At 28.6% G+C, this 25,724-nt stretch overlaps 1 protein-coding gene across 2 annotated transcripts in view; it reads left to right on the forward strand.

Moving 5' to 3' along the window:
• Positions 1-25,724, forward strand: part of LOC107446084 (cordon-bleu protein-like 1) — a 159,259-nt gene that overhangs the window by 100,061 nt on the left and 33,474 nt on the right. For both annotated transcript variants that reach the window (XM_016060633.3, XM_016060632.4), the window contains exons 2-5: positions 10,336-10,512; positions 12,916-13,147; positions 15,565-15,790; positions 19,704-19,822. In XM_016060633.3, coding sequence (XP_015916119.2) covers positions 10,336-10,512; positions 12,916-13,147; positions 15,565-15,790; positions 19,704-19,822 — 754 coding nt within the window. The remainder of the gene's footprint in view (positions 1-10,335; positions 10,513-12,915; positions 13,148-15,564; positions 15,791-19,703; positions 19,823-25,724) is intronic.

Consider the following 25,724-nt stretch of genomic DNA (forward strand, 5'->3'; position numbering starts at 1 on the left):
ATTATAAGAACACTATTAAACTTTAATAAATCAGTACTCAGGGCCTACGCTAAGGATTTCAAATTATTGGCCAGTAAATTAGCCAAACATCAAAAGTATTCGCCAAATTTCGAAAGTCTTCGCCAAATGCGAATCTTAACAATTTTTTTATGATTAATTTTTTCGCATAGAAAACTGTTTTACAGTAGTTTGTTTCAGGCTTATATTATTTGGACCCAATTCTGATTAGTAATGCTGCGTATCTACCGAAAATTACTGTAATAAAAAAATACTGATTTGTTTTTAAAAAAAATTTCTTGACGTAATTTTAATTTCTTTCCGATAGAAAAAAATCATTCGCCAAAAAATTTTATTTCCGAAATTTACGGTTTATCGCATTTGGCGAGGTGACGAATGTTTATCTCGGACCCTAACTACTGAGGAAGTTAGAACCGAAACTATCTAAGTCTGTTCGATTGCTGTGGAAAACGCAAAACACTTGAAAAAGGATAACAAATTAAAACACTCCAAAGTTTCATAAGTCAATCAAACTTTGCTTTTCTCTATTTTCTCAATGAGGATGCAACATATTTTAACAGTTTTGTTCTTTAATCATCGCTTAAATATTAAGTTGTGACCTCTAATGTGTATGAAAACATTTACGAATCAGCAAATATCATGAAATGTATTTCCTTAAAAAATAGTCTAATCACGGTTCCTATCTTACTGCAATTTGATAATTTAAATTCGGCACTGTTTAACTGCACTGTTAAATAATAAAAACTTCCAAATGAGTCTAGACGATGTGGTTGAAATCAAAATAATCAAACTATTAATGTTGTTGAAATCAAATATATAAATTTTCAAACTATATTAACAGTTCGCATCTCCAAAAAACTGTAACTAAAACATTGTGACAACTTTTCTTACGCACACCAAGGTTTTGAATAACATTTGAAACTAAAGGTATCGCATTATTGTTCCATTTAAATTTATTCCAAAACAATATTATTTATTAATTCCGACAATAGCTCACGCTTTATACGAAAGTGACCTCACTGAGCGCTTATCTCGTGATGGCCAAATAGTACATAGACATAGAATTAAAACTATAGTATAATAATAAAATAATTGATTAATTTTGAAAGAAATTATTTTAAAAAAATCATCCGACTAATTCTTTTTTTTTTTCAAATGAAAAGAAATTATGTTCAATTAGACTTTTAGTTTATGCTATCTCCGTATTAAACTTTTAAAACTGATGCTAAAACTTTTTTTTTCATAATCATTTGTCAATATTTTTTTAAACTTTAAAGCAATATATCTGAAAACCATAAAAGATAACAGCATGAAAATTACTATATGTTTAAGTTAGATATATTTGTGCTTGGGAAAGGGAGAATTTTACTTTTACGTGCATTTAAAAAAATGATTAAAGAAAATATGTTACTTTAATTTTAGAAATAAAAAATAAACAAAATTTAAATCTAATGGTGCTTCAAGGAAATGTATGGATATTTCAATTCAAAATAAATTAAATATCATTTTACCTTTTAAATTAATACAATAATTGTTAATTTTTTAAAAAAATGTATTTCAAGTTATATCAAAAATTAAAAAGAGAAATTTTTTGAATTTTTGTAAAAGGCGATTAGGCGATTTTAGGAACATTTAAATTATACTTATTAAGTGATACAGCAGCACAAAAGAAATATTCCAAATGATACATAAACGATATGTTCTTATCCTACTTGAAAATTATCGTTTTCTCAGCGGCAAAATTATCGTTATATTAAAAGTTATCGTTTTCTGAAAATTTCCCATCAATCTTTTTCAATACAAACATTATATTCATTTAATGGAAATTCCTCGTTGATTTGAAATACAAAATTTAAGTAAATAAAATTGAAGAAAAAAAATCATTGAGATGTCTTCTCCGAAATTTAAATCTTCCTACTTATCGCACGCATGAATTGTCAAAATTGATCATTTCTTTTTCGAATTCGATGTCCATGGACGATTTTGAGATTCTTCGCGAATGAAAACAAACCTAAACTACTGTTTGAAGACAGCGATAAATGGAAACTAAATGGCCAAATTTGAGAAAATGATGTAGATCATCTTGTGATGATTCTATATACTTTTAGTTTGCCTTAAAGGGACTAACATTTTGAAAAAGCACTCATTTGAATCGCTTTTAAATTACATGTCTTCATTTCGAAGGGTTCTCACGATCAAGTCTCTTTTACCATGCAATCGTTTGGACATATTCTAAGTTTGTTGTCCTCTGGACAAATACTCTGTATTCCAGTAGAGTCCAAAATACAACATAAAATCATTTAAGTGCAATGCCTTTTTTCCGGAGATTTACAAAAATGGCGAAGAATAAAACATACAAATCATGCCTTGAGGATCTTTCGCTTTGTTCAAGAATGTATATTAATCACGTTTCACACAAACAATTTTTATTTAGTTCAGTAACCCGGCAATATTTCGCCCTTTATTTGCTTAATTCAAATTCCGAAACGATTTTATTATTTTTCGAAAATGTAACAAAATCCGCTTCACAATTAGCGTGCAATAAAGAATTCTTTTTTTTTTCCGTAAATGAATTTGAAATGAATACCAATCATAATTAGAGTTTAATGCTCTGTAGTTGGTATGAATATCATTAGTTCAAAATGTTTATTCACGAATGAAATAAACCGATAAATATAAAAGTCTAATAAGTTTATTTTATGATAAATAAATAAATAGCTTAAATTAAGTAGTTCAAATAAAATAGTCTTAAAGAGTGTCTAAAATAAGTATCAATCACAGCACTCTAATAACCTTTAGATTTAAAATTCTTTAGTTGCAGTCTAGATCAAATGCCAATTCATAAATGAACTAAAGATCTTATAATTATAAGAACACTATTATAAATATAGATATAAGTTGTTTAAATAAAAAAAAGTTTCAAAGATAACTGATTCTAACAGTTAGAAAAATTGTTTAAATGGAATATGCACTCGTAAAAAATGTATTCTTTAAATACTTCTTACATGTTCTTATGAAATTATAAAAAAAATTCTATCCACATAATTATTTTCCAAAAAAAAATTATGTATTCTGAAATACATAATCATGTATTCAGAAAGTTTAAACACGCATTATGGAAAACAAAACTATGCATTCTGTTTATGGGATTTTTTTTTAGTTTCGTTTCAATACTTTTCTTTAATTTCACTAACATGGACAACGCAATATTTAATAAATTTTTCGTCAAGTAGATACTCGATAAATTGAACTCAAAAAGAAAATAAATAAAAAGGAATACTATTTCTGGGAAACTATTTAGATATTTTCTGATATCTTGAAAATATCACAAAAGAAGTTAATTCGCAGAATAAAAACCGAGATTCCAAAAGCTTTAACTGATGTAAGTTACATCATACTTTTTTATATCAAACTGTTTAGGATATAAAAAAAAGCGTGTTTGTTTATTAAATTATTTTTAAACTGAAAAACGTAATTTTCACCGACGATCAAACATTTTGCTATTTATTCGGTCAGAATTTTTCTTTTTTATTCATTTATTTTTATTTTTTAATTATTTATTTCCTTTTTTTTATTTGCATTTTCTTTTCTTTTCTAACTCTATAATTTATTAACAAGAGCTCATAAGATAATCAAAATTTGTGACGACTGCTCTGCAAAACACACCCAATTTAATGCAACTTTTTAATTTACTTTCTTACATCTTAAAATAAGCTATTTATTGACAAACAATTCAAAAGTTTTAATTTCCAATCAGCTCCTTGCAAATATTTTTTTTTAAATTTAAATTAACGAGATTTTACATAATGGTTATTTACAAACCTATATCACAAATTATTACAAAATAATTAAAACATTATTCCAAATCAGAGCTTAGTTTAAAAAAGCTAACTCCACTCTAAGAAAAAAAGTATGGTCAAAACTATCTGTGTATGGTAAAATTTACATCGTTTATAACTCCATGGGAGTACCAAAAAGTTCGGTAATTTTTACTGAAGCGCTTTGGTAGTAATTTTGATAAAATTAACAATAAAATACGGTTTTATAATATTTGCTAAAATTTGGTATATGTCATAAAATTTACCGTTACCATATTAACTTAAAAATTTCCAAATGAATAGTTTAAATACCATATAACTTTGATTTTATTAACCAGAATTAAGGGGAAGGGGTTCAGAAATGTTATCACCATGCAGTGTTGTAATTTTGCCGGAATTTCCTTTTTTCCGAGTAAATTAACTTGAAAATTGAACAATTATATGCAACTTATTGCAATTGTACCAGGTTAAAGTGTTTTGTGAATCTAACTTTAAACGTCTATGAAACGCAGTTACTTAATGAAATTTAATTCTTTGCCTTCGTGCAACAAGGCGTAATTCTATAATAGCTCGCCAATCAACCTAAATATTTTTGACTATCAATTTCATCACGTTTCAATAGAATAAAGAGTCAACTTAAGTTTAAAAGAGAAGCTATCAATGTACAAAACCTGATTGTCCCATAACTACGTGTGAATATTAGTAAGAAAGGCTTAACCAGGTCAATGGAAGATAACATCGTGACATGTGTCGTCTTTTGAAAAGAACTTGGGGCACCGCACGAATTCTTTTATTTAGAGTGGTGCAACACACTAAATTATACAAAACAATGACAGGCGTAATTAGGACAGTTTAGGTATAATTTCATTTTTCTTTGATATTTTCTGTAGTCTTGAAACTTATAAAAGAGTTTTTTTTTAAATTCCAAACCTTGCACTTCAATACTTCAATGACATATTAAATTTTCATTCCACATCATTTGAAAGCATCATTTGATTCTTAAAAATACAATTTTTTCCAAAGCATTGAAAGCATCATTTGATTCTTAAAAATATAATTTTCTTCAAGGCATCGAAAGCATCATTTGATTTTTAAGAATACATTTTTCTTCAAATCATTGACAGCATCATTTGATTTTTAAAAATATTTTTTTCTTCAGAGTATTGAAAGCATCATTTGATTTTCAAAAATTTCAAAGCACTGAAAGCATTATTTGATTTCTAAAAATACAATTTTCTTTGAAGCATTGAAAGCATCATTTGATTCCTAAAAATATTTTTTTCTTCAAAGTATTGAAAGCATTATTTGATTTTTAAAATCTTCAAAGCACTGAAATCATCATTTGAGTTTTAAAAATACAACTTTCTTTAAAGTATTGAAAGTATTATTTGATTTTTAAAAATGCATTTTTCTTCTAAGCACTGAAAGCATCATTTGAGTTTTAAAAAACTTCAAAGCATTGAAAGCATTATTTGATTTTTAAAAACTTCAAAGCATTGAAAGCAACATTAGAGTTAAGCCTAGAAAGAGTTCAGTTATATTTAAATGTACAAGAGCTTTTTATTTCGAAATATACAAAAATAAATGAAATCCAAAACTCCCTGCTACAATTACCGAGTTTATTATTATATTTAAAATCATTTGAAAATAGTTAATTTAAAAATATTATTTTCTTTAAATCAAGCTGAAAAATATTCAATTAATATAAATTTATCTGGTAGTTGATTAACTTTACAATTAAATCTACATATTTATCTCTTTTTTTTAATTGTATAAAAGTGTTTTGCTCAAAATTCTAATTTAGGCTATTTGTGTAAGTGCAGTTACTTTTCTCATTTTTTTTTTGTAGTATTTTCAGCATTTTTTATTTTAAAGTAATCTTTAACTGCATTTTCATTCTTACTTTTTCTTAAAGTTTTAATAGGCATGATTTAAAAATAAAATGCTGCGATTTTTCAGTTTCTTTTTGTGTCCTATTTTTAAAAGAGTAATTTTTTCTATACTGGATAAGTTAAATGACGTATGTTCAAAATAGTTTAAAAATTCAGATCAGTTATTTAAATATGCGTTGAAGTTCTGCGGTATTATGACTTTTTATTCAAAAGAATTATTACGTTTCTCCTATTATCAAACATTTATTAGAAAACAGCTTGAATTGCAAATACTTAATGAATTATTTTTCAGATTGTTGAACAAACTAACGATAAAAAAAATTCTTGTAAAAAAAAAAATAATTTAAAATTAGATTTTGAATTATGAACAACTATACTGTACAATTGTATATAAACCAAAAATAATTCCATAAGACTTAACTTAAACATTTAATTACATAAAAAGAACACTATATGAAAAAATTGTTTTGTGAAACAACTATTTGGTTGATCTAGAAAAATTGGAATTTTACGAAAGAAAATAAATTATTAATAAATAAAGTAATATTTCCCAAAACGCACTTAAATTTTCAAAGATTGCGACCTTGGTATATGGAACTCTCTCAAGCGACTAAACCACCAATCAGAATTAAGGAAACTTAATCTTAAAATTAATCATAAAAATAGGTATAAAAGAAGAATGATAATTTCAAATTTTGAGTTAAACGAACGTTTGACTTCCTTTTACGAACACTTTATTCATAATAAAGTTTCTTTCCTCATCTTATAATCATGACAAGAATTTCTTACACTTTCAATATGAAAAAAGAACAATAAAACACCATTACTGCTGTATCTTAGTCCACTGACCTTGACCAGTACATAACCGTTCGTCAGATATATTTTACTGAAATATATATATATATATATATTTCCTTCTCAGAAATGTGAAATTGCAAACGTTATGTTATGGTTGAAGGTTTCCTTTTAAACACCTTATCTCAATGAATGGATTCGAATAATTTTGGCATACAATTTTTTCGCCTCTTTTTCCGCCAAAGTTCTCCCATCTGAGAGAGTTCTGTCTCCAAGAATGAAGCAGCAGACAGAAAGGAAACGCGAAACTTACTTAACATAATCTTGCAAGCCATTGTTTTCTTCTTTTTTTTCTATTCGAATATCGGAAACTGTGTATCATCTGAAACTCCGCAGCACGTAAAGTGGACATGCTTCAAAAGACTGGCTTTAAATCTTCGGCTTTTCGACTTCCGTCTTTACGCGAAAATCTTGATGCCAAAACGATGGTTATTTTAGGGATTGACTACCTCATTTTTCTTCATGAAACACGAAACCAGAGCGTAACTTTCTCGGCTTGGAAGAGGTAGGGTTATTATGTAAAAAGTTGATCGAGTGACCTTGTGAATTGAAGTTATAAAATATAAGGTGACCATAATAAAATTCAAACTGCACAGTAAAAACAACCAAAAAAAATGTGTCACTTGAGTTAAAGGCAGCATAAACAGAATGAACTATAGTGTATGAGAAAATTTGTAAATCAGTAAACAGAAAAATATCCATTATGGCATAGGTGCTTATTTTCATTACTATAAGAATCTATTACTGTAAGAAAGACTATAACTATGGTATTATTACTGTAAAAAAACTATTACTTAAAGAAAGATTATTACGATACAACTTGAGTAAATAGATATATATGTATGGGGAAAAATGAGAAAATGTATGAGAAATATATGTATGAGAAAAAAAATATATGATCAAAATTACTAGAATATAAGATAAAATTTATCGTGTTTCTGTGTCTATGGGAACAACAAAAAGCTGATTTTACCGAAGCGCTTTGGTAATGACTTTGGTAAAATTAACAATAAAATATGATTTTATAACATGTGATAAAATTTAGTAAATGTGGTATGATTTGATAATATCATCACAATATATCTTAGAGCACAGCATAAAAAAAACATTTATTCCTTTAAATTTATTTTTCCGTACAGTTCTTTTACTAAATGTATGGTAATAAGAACTATTATTTTGAGAAACGGAATTACAGGTAAACGGTTGCCATACGAATGGAAAATTACCAAAAAAATTGTTTAAATACCGTCTATTTAGGTTTTTATAATCGGAATAATGGTTATTTTTATCAGAAATTTCATTACCATGCAGTACGGGAATTTTACCGGATTTTTTTTTCTCCGTATGCTATTACGAAGAGAAACTATTTCTATACAAAAGACCGACAAGTTAAGATTTTCCCATCAATAAAATCTTAATAAGAAATTTTAAATTTGACTAAAAAATTTTTTTCTAAGAGTTCTTGATTAGTTTTAACTATAAAAGTTATTCATATTCCTGATAAGTCGTTAAAGTATGTGGCAAACGTAATTACGTCAAAATATGAGAAATCCGAGAATTACTTCTTCTAATTTAAATATTACTTCTTTTAAATATTACTTCCTTTAAATATTACTTCTTTTAAATATTGCTTCTTTTAAATTAGGAAAATGCGAAAACTCGTTAGAAATTTGAAAATATGTTTGAAATTTAATTTGAAAATAAATTTAGCATTTAAAAATACTGTGTCCATATGATGTATTATAAAAATATAATTTTTTTGATTTACACTAAATTTTTTTTCTTCAAAACTTTTACCGAAGAAGGCTTTTACTTTTAAAAATATTCAAATACTTCGGATTAAAAACAAGTCATGAGATATATCCTAACAAACTCATTGATGCAAAAGTGCTCGATTTCGTAGAAACACCAATAAATAAACAGAAAGTAAAAAAAAAATAAAAGAAAAAGTAATTCGTTTAAAATTTTTACTACAAAAAAAAACGATTTCTTTTTTTTTTTTGCTTCTAAAAACAACATCTCTGTTTTGTTCTATTTTAAATTCTTAAAATTTTAAGGTTAAACTTTCAACAACAACAAAAAAAACCATTTCCCTACTCTAGGCCAAACAACTACACAATAATGAATGTTGCGTCCACTTACACAATAATGAATATTGCGTCCCATTATTTATCACATGTAAGTTTTCGAACGCTAATTCAAAAACTAGCTAAGGAATGCATTTTAAACTTATTTCTTTCTATCAATCAGATTCCTTTTACTTTCTCTAAGTAAATAATTATCTCTAAAATCAGATTAAACATTGGAGATAATCTTCTTATGTTCATGTCACTATCTTATGAATTCATTCTTACATAAATCTCTTATAAAAACTTGTTTTCACTTTGTTCTTCCTAAGCCTCTGCTGCTTTCTTATGAAAGTTTTTTTTTTCCGATGAGAAAAAAAGTAATTTGAAATAAAAATTAAAATATTTAGTTTCATACCTCTTAAAATCTAAGAACTGGTGTGAATATTGAATAAAATTATACTGTATTTAAAATGAGTGCTTAACATTAACATTTGGGTACAATCATCAATATTTATAATCTGAATAAATTGATGCACTAAATATATATGTATTTCAGAGGTCGTCGATTCTTTCGATTTTAAATTGCTTAAGAAAAAAAACTTAAGATTGTTTTAAAATATACATTATTTTAAAAAGAAATGGGCATGTTGCAACAGTGTATGATACACTTCCGTTAGTAAGATACCAGATAAAAATCCCTTTCAGGATCCTGCACCAAAGCGGTTGCTAAATTTTGTGGAAAATATCACATTAACAAATTTTTTTATAAAAATTATCTCTTGTTTATAACTAATTCCCTGCCTTCTGCATAATTTTGTTATTTTCATTTTTTTTCACGTCGTTTTTTATGCATTCCAATTTATGAATGCGAATTTAACTTAATAAAAGTAAAAACCAAACTTGGGTCAAATATTCGAGCAGAAAAAAATTTTGACAAAATTACCGCCCTGCATGATAATGACATTTTTGGTTTTAAAAAATGGTTCTGATTTATTAAATCAAAATTTAAAGTATTGAAATTCTGATTTTCAAAGTAATTGCTCTTATAACTCCACATTTCGTAAAAAATACAGAACTGTAAAATAAATTTAACTGAATAAAACCATTCAAACTCATGATAAAATTACCTAATTTTACCACATTTACCACATGATCTTACCACATTTACCAAATAAATTTAGCGGGCATTATAAAACCATTTTTATTGTTATCAAATGTTATTAATGATTTTACCAAAATCATTACCAAAATCGTTTCGGTAAAAATTTCTGACCTATTTGGCGAACCAGAAAACACGATAAAATTAAGCACACTTTGGTAGTCTCAACCACAATTTTATTCTCAATGTTTTTATTTGCGACAACTTTTCAATTTAGCTATTTTTATCCTGATGGAATCGCACCCAATATATCTTATGCTTTTTTTATTTATTAGAGTTTAACTTTTCAAAAAAATTAAAACATTGAAAGCTATTTTTAGCTTAAAAGCTGCTAATTATTTATTAGTACAATTCTGAAATTCCAAGCAGAAGTTACATCTTAGCAATTAATAAATGCTTGACTTCTAAATTTAAGGATGCTTAAATATAAAGTTTTAGCTTGGCATAACATTAGACTTGAAATTATTTTAATTTATCCATAACATTTTTATTTATTATTTACTTATGTTGTTTTGTTTTTTCAGCCGTTGTCTTCAGCAACAGCAACAACAACAACAGCAATTGTCTAAAACACAAACCATGTCGAACGTATACCACAGCAACGGAGATGACTGCGCCATTAATGAACTCCTCGAAGGACGGATGGACTTGGACGTCATTCTGCCGGATGGCAGACAAGTCCGGCTCACTGTCGAGAGAAGGTAAAATCAAGAAACAAAGTCTGATAAATTACTACATTTTACTTCATTTAAAAACAAACTGAATTTCAGAATACGTAATTTACTTTCTCCATTCAACTCTGGGAACAAATTTTTTGTTGCATTTACACAAATACATGATCATGTCTAATTCAAGTGTGGGAATTTCAAATCTGATATTAGTTTAGCTCCGAAGGTTGCAAATTTTTTAATTGCATTTTTGGTCAATTTTTGTAGAAATGTATAAGTTTAAAAACGTTATATATTAATTATTAAATATATAATAATATTATTATATATTATTATAATATTAAATATACGGGTTGCGTAAATGTTGCGATAAACTTTTAGGAGAATTAGGGCACAGCGACAGGATTAAAATTGCATAGGAATCTGTGCCCGGAAACGTCGTCGTACGTGACCAGGAGCGCTCTCCTATTATGACCTGTTTATAAGCACACGAAAAAAAAAATTTAACGAGTAAGTGCCCCTAACGGCATATGATGATTTTTTTCGCGCATAGGTTCTTTGCAATTTTAATCGTGATGATGAACTCCCCAAAAAGTTTGTCGACTCTCAGCTATATGTAACGTTTTTAAGCTTGAGCATTTCGACAAAAAATAGACCAAAGTTATCATTTAAAAAAAACTGTAGTTTGGAGAGGAAAACCAATCTCATATTTGAAATCAGCGATACGAAAGTATTTAAGATCTGCTGAAAAAATCTCATGCAACAGAAAGCAAGAAAAAAAATGTGTAATTGATCAAAACTTTTATGCTCGGCAATATATCTTTTATTATGCCGAGAGAATTTCTTAGTTTCTCGATATATGCAGTGAAACTAACGTGAATATTGAGAAATAACAATGGTATAGATAACTTTAAATGATTTTCTAAACACCTGTTACCCATCCAGTAGAAAAAGTCGAATTTCAATTCATATGTGCTAATATTCTCTCAGAAAATACCATACAGTCTCAAAAATGTTCCTGTGTGTCCCTTTTCATTGACAAAAAAAAAAAGGTTTCTGTAATGTGTTTCTGTGAATTTTTCTATAAGAAGTCAGAAAATTTTAAATAGTGCCGGTAGAAATTTATTTCAGAAAAGTGATATAATTTTTAGAAACGCTTTTCAAAAAGCTATATTTGCTACTTATCTGCAAATTAATTTCAATTTTTGATGTTGTATGGATTCGAATTCCAATGAGACTTGCTTTATGTTCATTAAATACTTCTGTTTTTTTACTGTTGTACAATTTATAAATATAACTTACTTCTTGGATGCAATAATAAAACATAATTTGGTATAAATATCAATACTATTGGGTATTGGGGTACCTAGTAAAAAATAAGCTTAAAAAATCAAATATATAAAGCAATAAATGAAAAAATAAAATTTAATTTGTCAAATTATTTCAAACTTGACAATAAGATATTTTGACAGTGCTTCTTAATTGATAGTTAACTGGACATAACATGTATTTGTCAAAAAATAAATGCATGTTATGATCATAATATCTCAAGTTATGAGACAAATAGCAATGTTCTTTAGTGTGATGAATTTTGCCTTATAGTACTATAAAATACCACTTTCGCCATCATTCTAAAATTTTACTGTCAGACTTCGGCAACGAAATTCCCGTGTTACAAAAAACAGAGGACGCCGTTATATGCAGATGACTTATTTATTTTTATTTTTTGATTTATTATTGTCAATTCATTGTTCTCAAATAGTGCATGTTTTTGTTATTATAAATTTTTAAATAAAGCTTATGCACTGTAAAAAATTCCGGATCAAATTATGGTAAAAAGTTTCACCGTAAAATATTTCGGAACAAAACATATTTAACTGTAATTTTTATACAGTGATATTTGCTATGAAATCACTGACTCCCTAAAGATAAATAAATATCCCCGTCAGGATTACGGTATAAAATTTTAAGATAAAAATAGATTTAACGTTAAAATGGATTTTACGGTTGCTGCCAGTACCTATTACCATAACTTGATCCGGAATTTTTTACACTGTGGATGGTGATAATAAATGTGCATTTGATTTATTACGTGCGTTTGTACACTACATTTAGTATCCACTTTGTGCTTTAGTCCAAATTGTAATACTAATTATTTATTTTTGAATTCTTGTTTCCCATGCTCATTTCGTTGATATAAAAGATGTTAAATTGCCAAAGAAAGGAATGGAAATCTAAAACTCCTTAGCTGAATCATTATGCCAATAAGCAACCAATGTGTAAATATGTTTTGGAACTAATAAGTTTTGAAACATATTAAAAATAATCAAGGAAACTTAAATGTTGATAAATACCTTCACAAAAAATTTTATTGCTATATAATTTGTTAATAAGCTATTTATAGTTTAATTGCATTGATCAATTTTCCTTTAAAAGGACTCCCATGATGGACTTGCTAGTGCAGGCAGCTTCTGCCACGAAAATTAGTCCCGTTGGTCATGTCATACATGTGTTCGGGGACAGTGGAAAGGGCAGCAACACCCTACAGTACAAGCCTAGTACACCGATAGGGTCCTTGGACACGAACACCATCTGTATAGTACCGAAGAAGGATGTCCAAGAACCTACAATAAAGAGAGCACCCCGAATCGCCAACAGGCCTTTTGAAGTGAGATTATTTATTGTATTTTTCTGTTACATTTAGGGTCAGTGTGCCTGAATGAGATACGATTTCATATAAGTTTGTCGCATTTAGTAAAACTTGACCTTTTATAAGATTTTTTTTCACCGAAAATGGTTGAAGTATTGCGATTTCAGTCTTAAACAAATTTTTCTTGCTGATATTAAATTATTATCTGCAACTTAAACAAAGATATTTCGCTGTCAAATTTGGGGCATTTTCGTTGCATTTAAGGTAACCAGCCCTTAAATTTATCGTCAATCACAATTCCAAAAGCTTTCCGACTTGTGTACTCAATTTTTAATTGCTTCTATCTGCATAGTAACAATACAAGTTACAATCGTTTCTGAATGCTTTGAACAAATTACAACTTTCTGACTGTCTACTTTGCTTAAATTTTAAATAGATTTCAAGGACTGATACCAATACAAGTTACAGTCTTGTCCCAACTAGTTTGTAAGCACATACATAAATTGTACATACATGCATATGTTGATTGGAAACACAATGTATCTGGAAGTGTTACGACGATGGACGTACATACGTAAATTTTTTATACCTGTATGCATGTATATCTTATGTACATACAATGTATTTATGTACGCAAGTAAAAACAATGGACTTTAGATACGTATATACAACGTACACGTATGTATGTATACTTAGTACGTATGTATACTTAGTAAATATGTAAGTACGCTCATACAATATACCATTGTATGAATGTACGCATGTAAATGTAATTTATGTACTTGCCGACATATGTGTGTTTATAATGTACATGCATGTACGTATGCATGTACAATGCATGTACATATGTGCATTTGTTATGTACATTTATAAATTGTATTTATTTACATAAATTGTATGTAAATATGCACTGTAGTTATATTCACATAATTGTTACAAACATGTACATACATATATTGTACGTAAAGAAACTTTGCATGCAGTTACATTGTATGTACTATGTTGCTTCCATATATTGTATGTCCTAGTCTTATCGTAATGGGATTTGTACTATAATCGTATATTATATTATTTGTAATTGCTAGTTTATAATTATTTGCGTAATTATTTGTTATTACGTAATTATTTGTTATTATACATTTGATAGCTTGCAATCATGATTACATGTGATCACCATAACATGTAATCTTATATTTTGATCACATGTAACCATAAATATCACCAATCTTTTCATATTCTGACGACATTTAATCATCCCTACCTTTAATCAGATATCATGGTTACTTATAATCGTCATTACTTGTAGTTGCAGTTTTAAGTAATTGATTACACAGTAGTAATTATATGTAAACAGTTACAGCTGTTATCGATTGCTGTAATCAACACGTAATTGTAGAATGACTGCAGAAAACGACGTCGCATTTAAGGACTTCAAACTGTTGCAATTAGTGTCACTCTAAGAATCAGGCTCAAAATGCGACAGTTATTTTACAACTCCTCTAAATCTAATAAAAGGGGTATTTTCCAATTTATTCTTGACGTAGATTAACAAGATGCTCCAGGCAGTGTTGTGGACCAGGTTGTATCACCTGTGACCACTATTCGGGGATAGTGTTCACCGTTTCGGGGGGAAATTTCATGTTGGGGGGAGCATGAGAGTAAGTCATGAAATTGTAACGAGAAATTGCACGAAAGAAAAAGGTCTTAAGTGCTTGGGAATAGATCTGGATATGCTCCAGAGATGCGAAAATTTCATTGGAAAACATTTACAGATGATTCATGAATTAGGATTTAAAGTAACTGAATATTGTCGCATTTAGGCACACTGACCTTATATCTGCAAAATAAAGGTTTGTGAATTCATACTCTGTCCCCGTTGAGTTTTAAAAATGTCAGAATAAATTTAATCTTTCATCAAATCCATATGTAGCCGAAATTTACATCAACAGAAATTAGAGATTCCACAAAAAAATATATACTTTTAGAAAAAAATGGAATAAAATAATGTTATGATAAAATTTTAATCATAAAATGAGTGAACTATAAGAAGAAAATTTCAAATCAATACAACTTGAACTTCACAGCATTTTAGAGTCAGTGGACATTCACAGCATTAAGCACTTACAATTATTTCGTTTTAATAAAGCAACATTTATTTTGATTACATTAACGAATAGGTGTAGAAATATGTAAAAATTGTTAATGCCGAAAATTTTTATGAAATATCATGCTAAAAAAATCCGAATTGTCAAAATTATCCAATTACACAGTTTTTTATTACAGGAAAATTTTACAAAAATTAAATGAATTTCATATGCTTAAATTTAGACCAAAAACCACCTTTTCAACAGAATAATATATCACTGATTTGTTGTGTCAAAACATTTAAACACATGATTATAATAATTGCTAATCGATCCTGACACCATTTTCAGCCGACATTCCGAGTCCAAGTTCATCTGCCGAGAAATCAGCTGACTGTAGTACGAGTTTCTCCGAGAGTGAAGATATCTGAACTGAGGAATATGGTCTGTCAAGAAAAAGGCTTGGAAACTAACAGGTACCAACTGGTGAGGCCTAGTGACCCAGCTCAGGTGCTGTCCGGAGACTTGACCCTTGCCGAATATGGTTCCACGGAAATTACTCTTTTGTCAAACGCATGTGAGCCTCTTCTTTTTTAATTTCTCTCTAATTGCCTCATTCAATGAGTTCCGTCTATCGCTTTCTAATAATTACACTGAAAAAAAATGTGGTAAAATGATTGTAGAGTATGGTGATGATATTTTGGTAAAAATGTAATTCTAGTTAGTTAAACCAAATTATACATCAAGTGAACCATTCATTAGGTACTCTTTCCGTTCATGTGGTAACGGTTTACCGGAAACTCTGGTTTTTAAAATTATTGTTCATGTTCTTATTATCAAACACTTTGTAAAAAACACAAAACTGAAAAGTAAATTTAACTGAATAAATAGTTTTTATGCCAGGTTTTAAAGTATAGTGATAAAATTACCCAATTTTACCACATTTACCAGATTTTATAACCTGTCATAAAATCATATTTTATTGTTAATTTTATCAAATATCAAAGCACCTCGGTAAAAATTACCGAGCTTTTTGATGTTCCTATTGAGTAGTGGTTTACAATTTATCAATCTTATGTATTCTCAAATTAATATTTATCAGATATTTCGATTTTTTCATAAACCAGTTTTGTGATCTGATAATAATGTTACTAACAAGAAATGATCTAATTTTCATCGTTGAAGTAAATCCAGAAAAGTGTATTAAATTAAAATTCATTCTGTATTTACTTAGTATTTCACACTGTATTCACATTTATTCTTACAGTATAAAATAATAGTTTTTATGCACCACTTTTTATTATGAATACCCTGAAAACCCTTTGTAAGACCCTGTTTGTAGTCAAGAAAGTATACACGTTAAATAGATTTTAAAAAATGAAGGTCGTAAGCACAGAAGTTAAAATATCAAATAATATCTTCATGATTCGAATTCTACACACCAGAACTATATTTCTTTCTAGTAATTTAAATTTTAATTTTTATTGATCTGTAGAGAATTTTAAAAAATTAATTTTTATCTACTCATGATGTTACTGTTTTGTTTTTTTTTAATTTCTTGATATAGAAATATTATATTTTCCTTTGATAACTATTTGTATTTCAGGTTTCAATGAAATTTTACTATATGATTATACTTTTTTTTTTTGTACAAGAATTATGGAAATAGTACTTAAGGATGTAGTTTCTTAATATTAAATTTTAGACAGCTTTTCTTTCGTGTGTTAAAAGTGAACTAATAACATTTTATTGCAACACTTTATAGATCAAAAAACATCTTTTTCAAAAATAAAATTAGAAAAAACATATTAAAATTGCGGCAAGAGGCTGAGGCAGAAAAGGTCAATATATTTTTATTTTTGCTTTGATTCGACAATTTGTTTGACAGATTTAGATTTAGGCTTAAATAATGAAACCTCTTATAATTGATTTTTTAATATTACTATTCAAATTGATAAATTAATTAAAAATCACCCCTGCTGCTGTTACACTGCTTTTTCTCCAACCATTTCTGAATCGATTAGTTTTCAAATCGATTTTTTCAAACCTTACAGTTTAGAACTGACAGCCATTTTTTTATTTCCACTCTTCCATTGTACATGTAAACTGAAGTGCCATTGAATAAATAACAAACAATGCTGTGAAAGCTGTGTAGCACTATGCTTAATTTTCGCACACGTAATGGCGCTGTAGTGATTGCCATGAGGTGATTGTATATACAGCTAGTGCTGTGATTGTTGTTAATCCATTTGTGGTAATTTGAGTTTTTGGCATCACTACCTACATACAATACGGCTAAACAAAACACAACAAGCTCGTTTAAGGATAATTATTTCTTAGCCCCTTTGTACAATTGCTTGATATTTGCAGAGCCTGACTAAGGTAGGGGAAGTTGCCCCGGGCTTCAGAGGGGACCCCCAAATCGAATTTAAAAAAAAATTTTAATGTCTTTCTTTAATGAACTTTATTTAAACAAAATATCAGTACAGTGTCACTTTTATGTCAGCTTCTTCGTTAATTTATCGTATGAACGCAATCTATATTTCGAGAATCCATCGCTTTCTAGGGCGGAACTCAGCTAAATTTTCGCAATTGCGATGGACAAATTTGCCAATCCAAAGCCTATATTTTTACATACCGCAAAATGCGATAGTTTTACAAAAAATACTGGCTTTTGATTGCCTTAATTGAGCCATCGTAATTGCGAGAGTTTAGCTGAATTCCGCCCTAATGTCAGCAAGGACATTAATTTTTCGCAGTTAGATGACAAAGTTAAGAATCAAAAAACTGCCCTCGGCATGATGAACATAGAATTGTCAAAGAAAATCAATAAAATGGACAGAACTACATCATGTGGGGGGGACTTTATAGCTATTTTAGATTCTAGTCAATTTTCTTGCTATTTATAGAGAGGTGAAAAATTTAAATACCTCCATTACATTTCGGTTCTTCATTACTGAAGTAGTGAGGCAAGGGGGGCCCCTGGTTATCCGAACATGCATCCTCATGAACTGTCGACCTAATATTCTGACGAATTCTGGAAATCGAATAGCCCATTGCGTGGAGCGCCTACTATTTGTCCATGATTGAAAGCGCCTAGCTCTAATGTTTTGCTCCTAATGGCCTTTAAATTAACTGATTAATAAGCTCAAGCTAATGATCAAGCTCATTGAAAAAAGATTAATGGGAATTTTTTTAAGAAAGCCGTAAAAAATTCCTATTCACAGACGACGCTTAATTCATATGTATCACTGACGGTAATATGTACTACTTGTATTATGGTAATTGGCGAATTGCTTCTGATAAGAATTCTACAACAGGTTTTCTGCAGTTACAGAAAATATTTTTTCCAGTGGTATTAATATCCAGTGTATTAATATTTTAAGGAATTATAAATAAAAGAAATTTTTTCCACCACTACTTATAAATACTTCAACAGTAAATTTAAAGTCAGATAGAGAAATGGTCAGGTTCCAAAATCCTTATAAAGTTCGAATGCATATTTTTTTCTTAAAATTCGGCTTTAGTTGGCTGCCACTGACAAATATGTATAAACTCAAATATTGAAGGGTTATATAATAAGTACCATATATACTTATATAGGTATAAAATATTATATTGATATATTTGGTGATTTTTAAAACTGAACCAAGCAATTTTAATACCTATACTTTGGAATTGAGTGTTTAATTTAAGGGGAATTTTAACTATCATGAATCGGCCGTGAGCAATAGCATCATGCCAAGAGATGTTAAATACATTCTATCTTTATTCAAAGGTATGAATTACAAACAACGAACTTCGCTTACTTCAATTACATAAGGCCACCGAAGATATCAATATATAACATTAAATTAAAAAATTGAAATTATTTTAGCTATATTAATTGAAAAACTTAGTGAAATAAACGGGTTAGTGACATTTTCAGAACAAAAGAAAAGTTGCATCTGAACTATTTTATTACCAATTTTTAGAAAGTGGGACAAATATTTCTTTTTTATTTATTTACCACGACCTAATTTGAAATAAAAATCATGCAAGCATACTGAAAACTGATGTAATTAGTTATGTTAAAATTTAAGTGAAAGCAAAAACAGTTCTGTTACATTAAACATACCCGTATTTATACAACCACTTTTTTTTTAATCTCATCAATTCCGATTCATTAAATATCACTTATCTGGTTCTTCCAAGTTCTTTAATTGTGTCAGCATATGATTTTTCAGTTTAATTTCATGATTTCGTAATGTTTCTTAACACTGATTTATTGATTTCTTATTTATTTTTAAATATTCCCGTGTGAAGAACGGGTATTGAGCTAACATTTAATAAAAACAACTTTTTTATTTTCTTTTAGTTTATGAATAAGTATATACGTAGTTGCAATCAGAGTACTTTGTAAGCGTTAGCAATAAGTACTCCGATTATATAATTTGTAATGTTTTCTGTTTTAAAACGTATAAACTAATTCGATTTCTTTCGTTTGATAGCCATTGAATCAAATATTTGCAATTCCACTTCTCACATCATGTCATACTCCAAAAGAGGAGAAGAACAGAAAAAGAAAACTGGAATTCTTAGACTTCTGGCAGAGGACGCTCATAAGAAGGTAATAATAACAACAACAAAAAGAGTTGAAATTAATATTTAACCTCTTCATTACCTCTGTCCCATATGTGGACCTTTGCTTCTTAGCTTCTAAAAATACACTACAGAAACTTTGTAATCATACCTTAACTGAAATATTCGAGGATGGGGATTCCGCAATAGGTGCAGAACATGCAAGTTTTATTTTGGGTAGAATTTCACATAAACAGAAGTAATTTTCGGAAAATGGCGCTGAATCCACGCACTCGAAACTGCAACGAATTTCAAATATAATACAATTTAGTTATTATGAAAATAATTTTGTTCTTTTGATTTAGTAGTTCTGTGATCAGTATGAAACTTTTAAATGTATCTACTTAATATTTAAAAATAATACATTCGTGAATATGATGGTCCACGTATATGTTACTACCTTAGAACGTATGGCGAAATTTATGACAGCGTAGTAGTTAAATCTCATAGAATTATGAGTGTTCAATTTCATATCTATTAATTTTATATCTACTGCTTTATTAAGGTACATATATATATTTCGTAACTTTAATTTTTTATGTTTTTTTTCTTCATAATTTTGATATTTTACCCCCAAGAATGAATTTTTTTATAGTTAATGTTAGATTCTTTTCAACACTTATTTATTTTGCGTGGTTTGCATAATTAAAATAGTTTTGAAACTGAGATTTCATGCAGTAATGAATTGCTAAGCATTGGTATTGCATTTAGTATTGCATCTCATTGCAAAAAAACTTCGTATTTTTCTTTTAATAAAATTCTTAATTGTTAATACATCATTGTTCTTAAATAGACCATAATATAACATTATACGCATCTTCGTTCCAACTTTAGTTTCAATTTAACATTTGAAATATTTACATTATTTTTCTTAGTTAAAACCTGAGGTCCACGTATGCGTACCTAAAATTGTTAGCCCCCTGGCAGTATAATTCATATTTAGTTTATCTTATTATGACTTATGGTAGTAAAATAAAAATTCGGAATTGTGAAATATTTTTTGCTTTATTCCTTTATGCTTCAGTAGTAAAGAGGATATTAGCTTTTAATTTTCGATTTTTCCCTAATCTTATTTGATTTTTGAATTGAATCTAGCAAAGTTTTTGGTTTTCCATAATACAAAAATCAATGTTTAAATGCCTGGTAGTAAATAAAGTTGTATTTTGAAAATCAAAAACACTGTTTTGCTCATCACGTTCGGGTAAAGAAACACTAAAACTGACATTAATAACAGGATAGAAATTGTTCTGCATTCTAAAAACGTTCTTCAAAATTTCGCTTCGTTTATAAATCAATGCCAAAGAAAGCTGCTAAGATAAAGAAAAAAATCAGAAAGTTTGGGTTGACCAGTTGTCATTATTATAAACAAAAAACTTTTTAAGTACATGTTCTGGCTCATCAGATAACTTGCAACTGTAAAACTAAGTCTTTAAAAATGAACTATATTAATAAAACTCCTTAAAGAACATTAATATAAGAAAAATTAGAAAATTCATTAACATTCAGTCATAATTATTCAGTCATAAGAATCTTTGATGGGAAAATAATGAGTCCCTTCATCTATTCTTCTCATAATTAGAAATATCCCCATTCTTTTACATATTTCAAAAAAATTAACGAAGTTTTAAATTCATCATCGATATAAATTCAGCTTCGTAACAAGCAGAAAGGCGAATCGTTAGTAGATATACAGCAACTGAAAGAATTTTTTTTTAAATTTAGAGTACTATTGAAACTGTGCATTTTAATTTTCCCCGCTCTTAAAAACAAATAGATGCATGCGACGCAAATGTACTCTGCCTAATTATAAATAAAGGAATCATTATCACTTCCATTGGCTTTCATTAGTTACGAAATAGTTACGAAATTCTGAATAGTCAATTAATTAATAATGCACAATACTATACTAAATACCATTACCTAGATGTGGATTAACTCCAATACAATAAGTAATTAACAGACATGATTTTACTACTTATTAAAAATGCGTATTGCATGCTGAAATCCTTTGTAATTAATAAACTGTTTGTTCTTTTAACATGTGTTTATTTTCGACGAAACAAATAATAAAAAAGAGGAAAACAATATGGCCATTGTAAACGGACAACAGATGGCTCAGAAAGATTCCGCCTTTGATTTCCACATTGCGTTTTGTGTCATTGATATCAATCACAAGACAGTGTTGGGAAAATATGACAATGCTCATCATAATCAACTATTTTTTTTTCAATTCTAGAATTTTTTCATGCATGAAAAATCTAACAAACATTTCACGTGCTTAAAACGATATCGCTAAATATAATAGTTAATTAATCAATTCTTCATTCGTCAATGCAATTAATTTTTAATTATGAAGTATTTTTAAGTCGGAATTAATACTTTAAATGTATAATACTGTTTAATTGGACCACGATGAACTACTGGTTAAGGAACTGTGCTGCCATACGAACCATAATTTTATTCCTAGATGGATATTGCAAAATATATGGATAAAATACACTGTAAAAACTGTGGTGCAATAACTATCCGAATTTGCTGTTGGGAAAAATTCTAAAAAATGGGCGCAATTTCAGGTTAATATCAAATGGAGCGTTTTTACACATTTTGAAAGGTAAAGTTAAATCTCAACTCCAAAAAATGAGAAATAGTAATTTATTTACTTGGCACTAGAGCTGCACCATGGGCTATTAGCAACGGTATGGGAAATGTCACTGAGAATGATCTGGAGATATGCCATCACACTTTTGAACCTCTATAGAGGGGATGGTTCTCCTACTTTACTAGCCCTACAACTTGTGTGCGAAGTTGAGAGCCTTATCGTAGAACAGTTTAAAAAACATCCTCGAAAAGTCGGGAGTTCGGTTCCTTCGCAGTCTGATTCAAGTGGACGCCCACCCGCTCACTGACGGCAGACAATGAGGCTTGACATCGGTTTTCTACTGGAAACTATGTCTTTAATAAGCAACGGAAATTTGAAGAGCCTTGCCTGGATGGCAAAAATTATTGGTAGCAACCTTTGCACTGCTTTGAAAGAAGAAGAAACATATCGAGAATCTACACTTAATCAATGTTACCAAGTTTTTTTTTTTNTTTGCGAGAATCTACACTTAATCAATGCTACCAATTTTTTTTTTTTTGTAATTATAACTTTCCTATTACTTCAGGGCTTGAACTACTGGCCAAGAAAAGCTTACCTAATTTATATTTATAAATTTAGAATTTTTAATCTTGTCACATTATTTATTTAATTTGTCTCGATTTAGAAAACGGAAATTATATGCAATGAAAATGTATTCTGTCATTAAACAAATAGTTTTAGAACTATGCTATTAATTTGCCCTCTCGGTGTTGTATTTATAATTAAAAATTTTCCTTTCCTTTAATATATTCCAGCACGACTTTTTTTTATCTTTATCACGTTTATCATGTTTACTGTTTTACTCGAAATTTTTGAGGAAACTTTTTATAAAACCAAATATGTGTCTCTTAAAATTTTTCATTTTTAAAAGAAGTTTGATAAATACGTTTTAATTATTTTCAAAAAAGAGGAGGAAGAGGAGGAAAGAAAGAAAAGTTTTTTTTTGGAAACAAAAACAAATCAATACAATCATATAAACAAATCAAATTTACAAAATTTTTAATTTCAAAACATTATGAATTTAAGGCTCCTATGTTTTCGTTTGCCTCGCGTCCAAATGAAATCAAAACAATGAATTTGTATCTGAAATACCTTCAATGGATATTCGTCTTGTGCTTCCAATCAAGGTCACTCTATACTCATTCATCCAACCATGAAGAGGAGTTTTCTTTCTTACTGAAAAATGACACGATGACTTCGATACGAGGTTAATCTTTATATCGATAATTTTACAACAGGTTTCCTAGAAATGAAAACTGCGCAGTTAATACCACCGTTATATTTCCACTGCTCTGAAAACTGCAGGAAGTTGTGGGTGTTTCATTAGTGGACATTAAGGACAACAACATTCTAGTTTACTTTTTAGTAAAAAATTTAACGTAATGTTTGAATAGTTATCGCATCCATCAAGAATATACGTAACGGTTGTATATCATTTAGGTGATAATTTAAAAATGTAATTAAAAGATTCGTAAAAAAAAAAACTCTGAAGGTTCCACATAACCTTAAATCTTCTTCAGAAATTCGAGGAATTCGATTTTTTTTCTATTATTATTAAATATTTTATCAATATGGTATCAAATTTATATATTTTTTGATTTTTTTCATGACCTTAAATGACATGAACTATAAAAATTAGTACTACACTGTAAAAAAAATTCTGGATCAAATTACGGTAAAAAGTACCCGCACTCGGAGTGCGGGTACTTTTTACCGTAAAATCCATTTTTTACTGGAATACGTTATGGAACAAAAATCAGATATACCGTAATTTTTACAGTAGCAATTACCGTACAATCACTGAATCATTCTAATTAAAAAAATTTTGCTATGAAAACTGTGATATAATATTTTACGGTAAAAATGGATTTGACGGATGATGCACCCAAACTGCCGGTACTTCATACCGGAATTTGATCCGGAATTTTTCGCTGTGGATCGCAAAATATACACATTTATTATTCTTAATTCGTTACGTTTAGAAACGTATGTATATGACTAGGACGAACAAAGAATGTTCTAATAAGCACGATTAAGCACTATTACAGGATCGACATAGAGTACTTTAATATCACTAAAGGACGGACACATATTTAAAGACTCATCAGCTGTTGTGACAGATTGTTCTAAAGATGTGTATTGTATTATATTCTAAACATAAACAATCAGTACGTAATGTTTGCTCGTAGCATTAATGCTTGTACAGATAAATTACTACAAAGAAATGTTACGTGGATGAAATGTTTTGAGGTATTCTACATTTTATTTATTAAGTTTAAAAACAACCTTAGTGAACTGATTTTAGTCTTAAATTCTTCCCTGTATTGCTTGCAATATTATTATAAGATTAAATTAATTAGCTTACAAAAAGAAAGGAAAAAACACCAAATTAGTTTATTTTTCTTACACAAATACAAAATGAATAAAAGAAATGGCCAACTTTAATTTACAATAAAACCTAACACCTGAAATAAAAAAATACCGAAATTTTGTTGCTAAAACCTGCAAGACAAGACAACGAATTCAACTGTTTTACTTGAATTCGACGTCATTGCACGTTAAAGTTGGGAAATCATTGTCCTTTCCCCTCTACTTTTTAGTATACGATAATGGTTTGTAAGAAAGTATTTGCCTACTTTGCATTGCTTTGCTATATATTTTTTATGAAAAAGTTAAACTAATAACATTAGGTCGCTTATTTCTTCCTGGGTTGAATAAAAACGCATTTCCTGACTTCAAATCTAGTTGTTAAGAAGAAACTATACTGTGGGAGAAACAATTCTGTAGCACCAGTACTTTAAAATGTAAATTACTTGAAAAGAATGAGTTCTTAAACCAAAATGTAAACCATAAAGCTTCAAAAGCTTAAGTGTCTTTTTCAAAATATCAAAATGCAGGACTGCATGCTGAGGAATTAATCCTACCATAATTTGCTCTTTTTCTGATATTTTGTGAAATGTCTTGAACCTTTGAAGTTTCATGGTTTATTTGAACTAACCCTATCATTAGAGGGCTCCCACATTAAATCTAGCCAGAAACACAACTAATTTATATCTATTTTTTATGACAATGCATTATGTAATCATAACTATGTGATAACTATGTGAAAATATACAAAATTTCTTTAATAAATGCACATTTTATTTCTAATGACAATACTTGTTAAGTTTAGTCACAATTAGCTTCTGGTACTACTTATTGCCTTAAACGGGGTTTGAAGACAATGTTTCTTATCATTATGTATATATATATA

Source organism: Parasteatoda tepidariorum, chromosome 1, assembly GCF_043381705.1.
Source record: "Parasteatoda tepidariorum isolate YZ-2023 chromosome 1, CAS_Ptep_4.0, whole genome shotgun sequence".
NCBI classification, from domain to species: domain Eukaryota; kingdom Metazoa; phylum Arthropoda; class Arachnida; order Araneae; family Theridiidae; genus Parasteatoda; species Parasteatoda tepidariorum.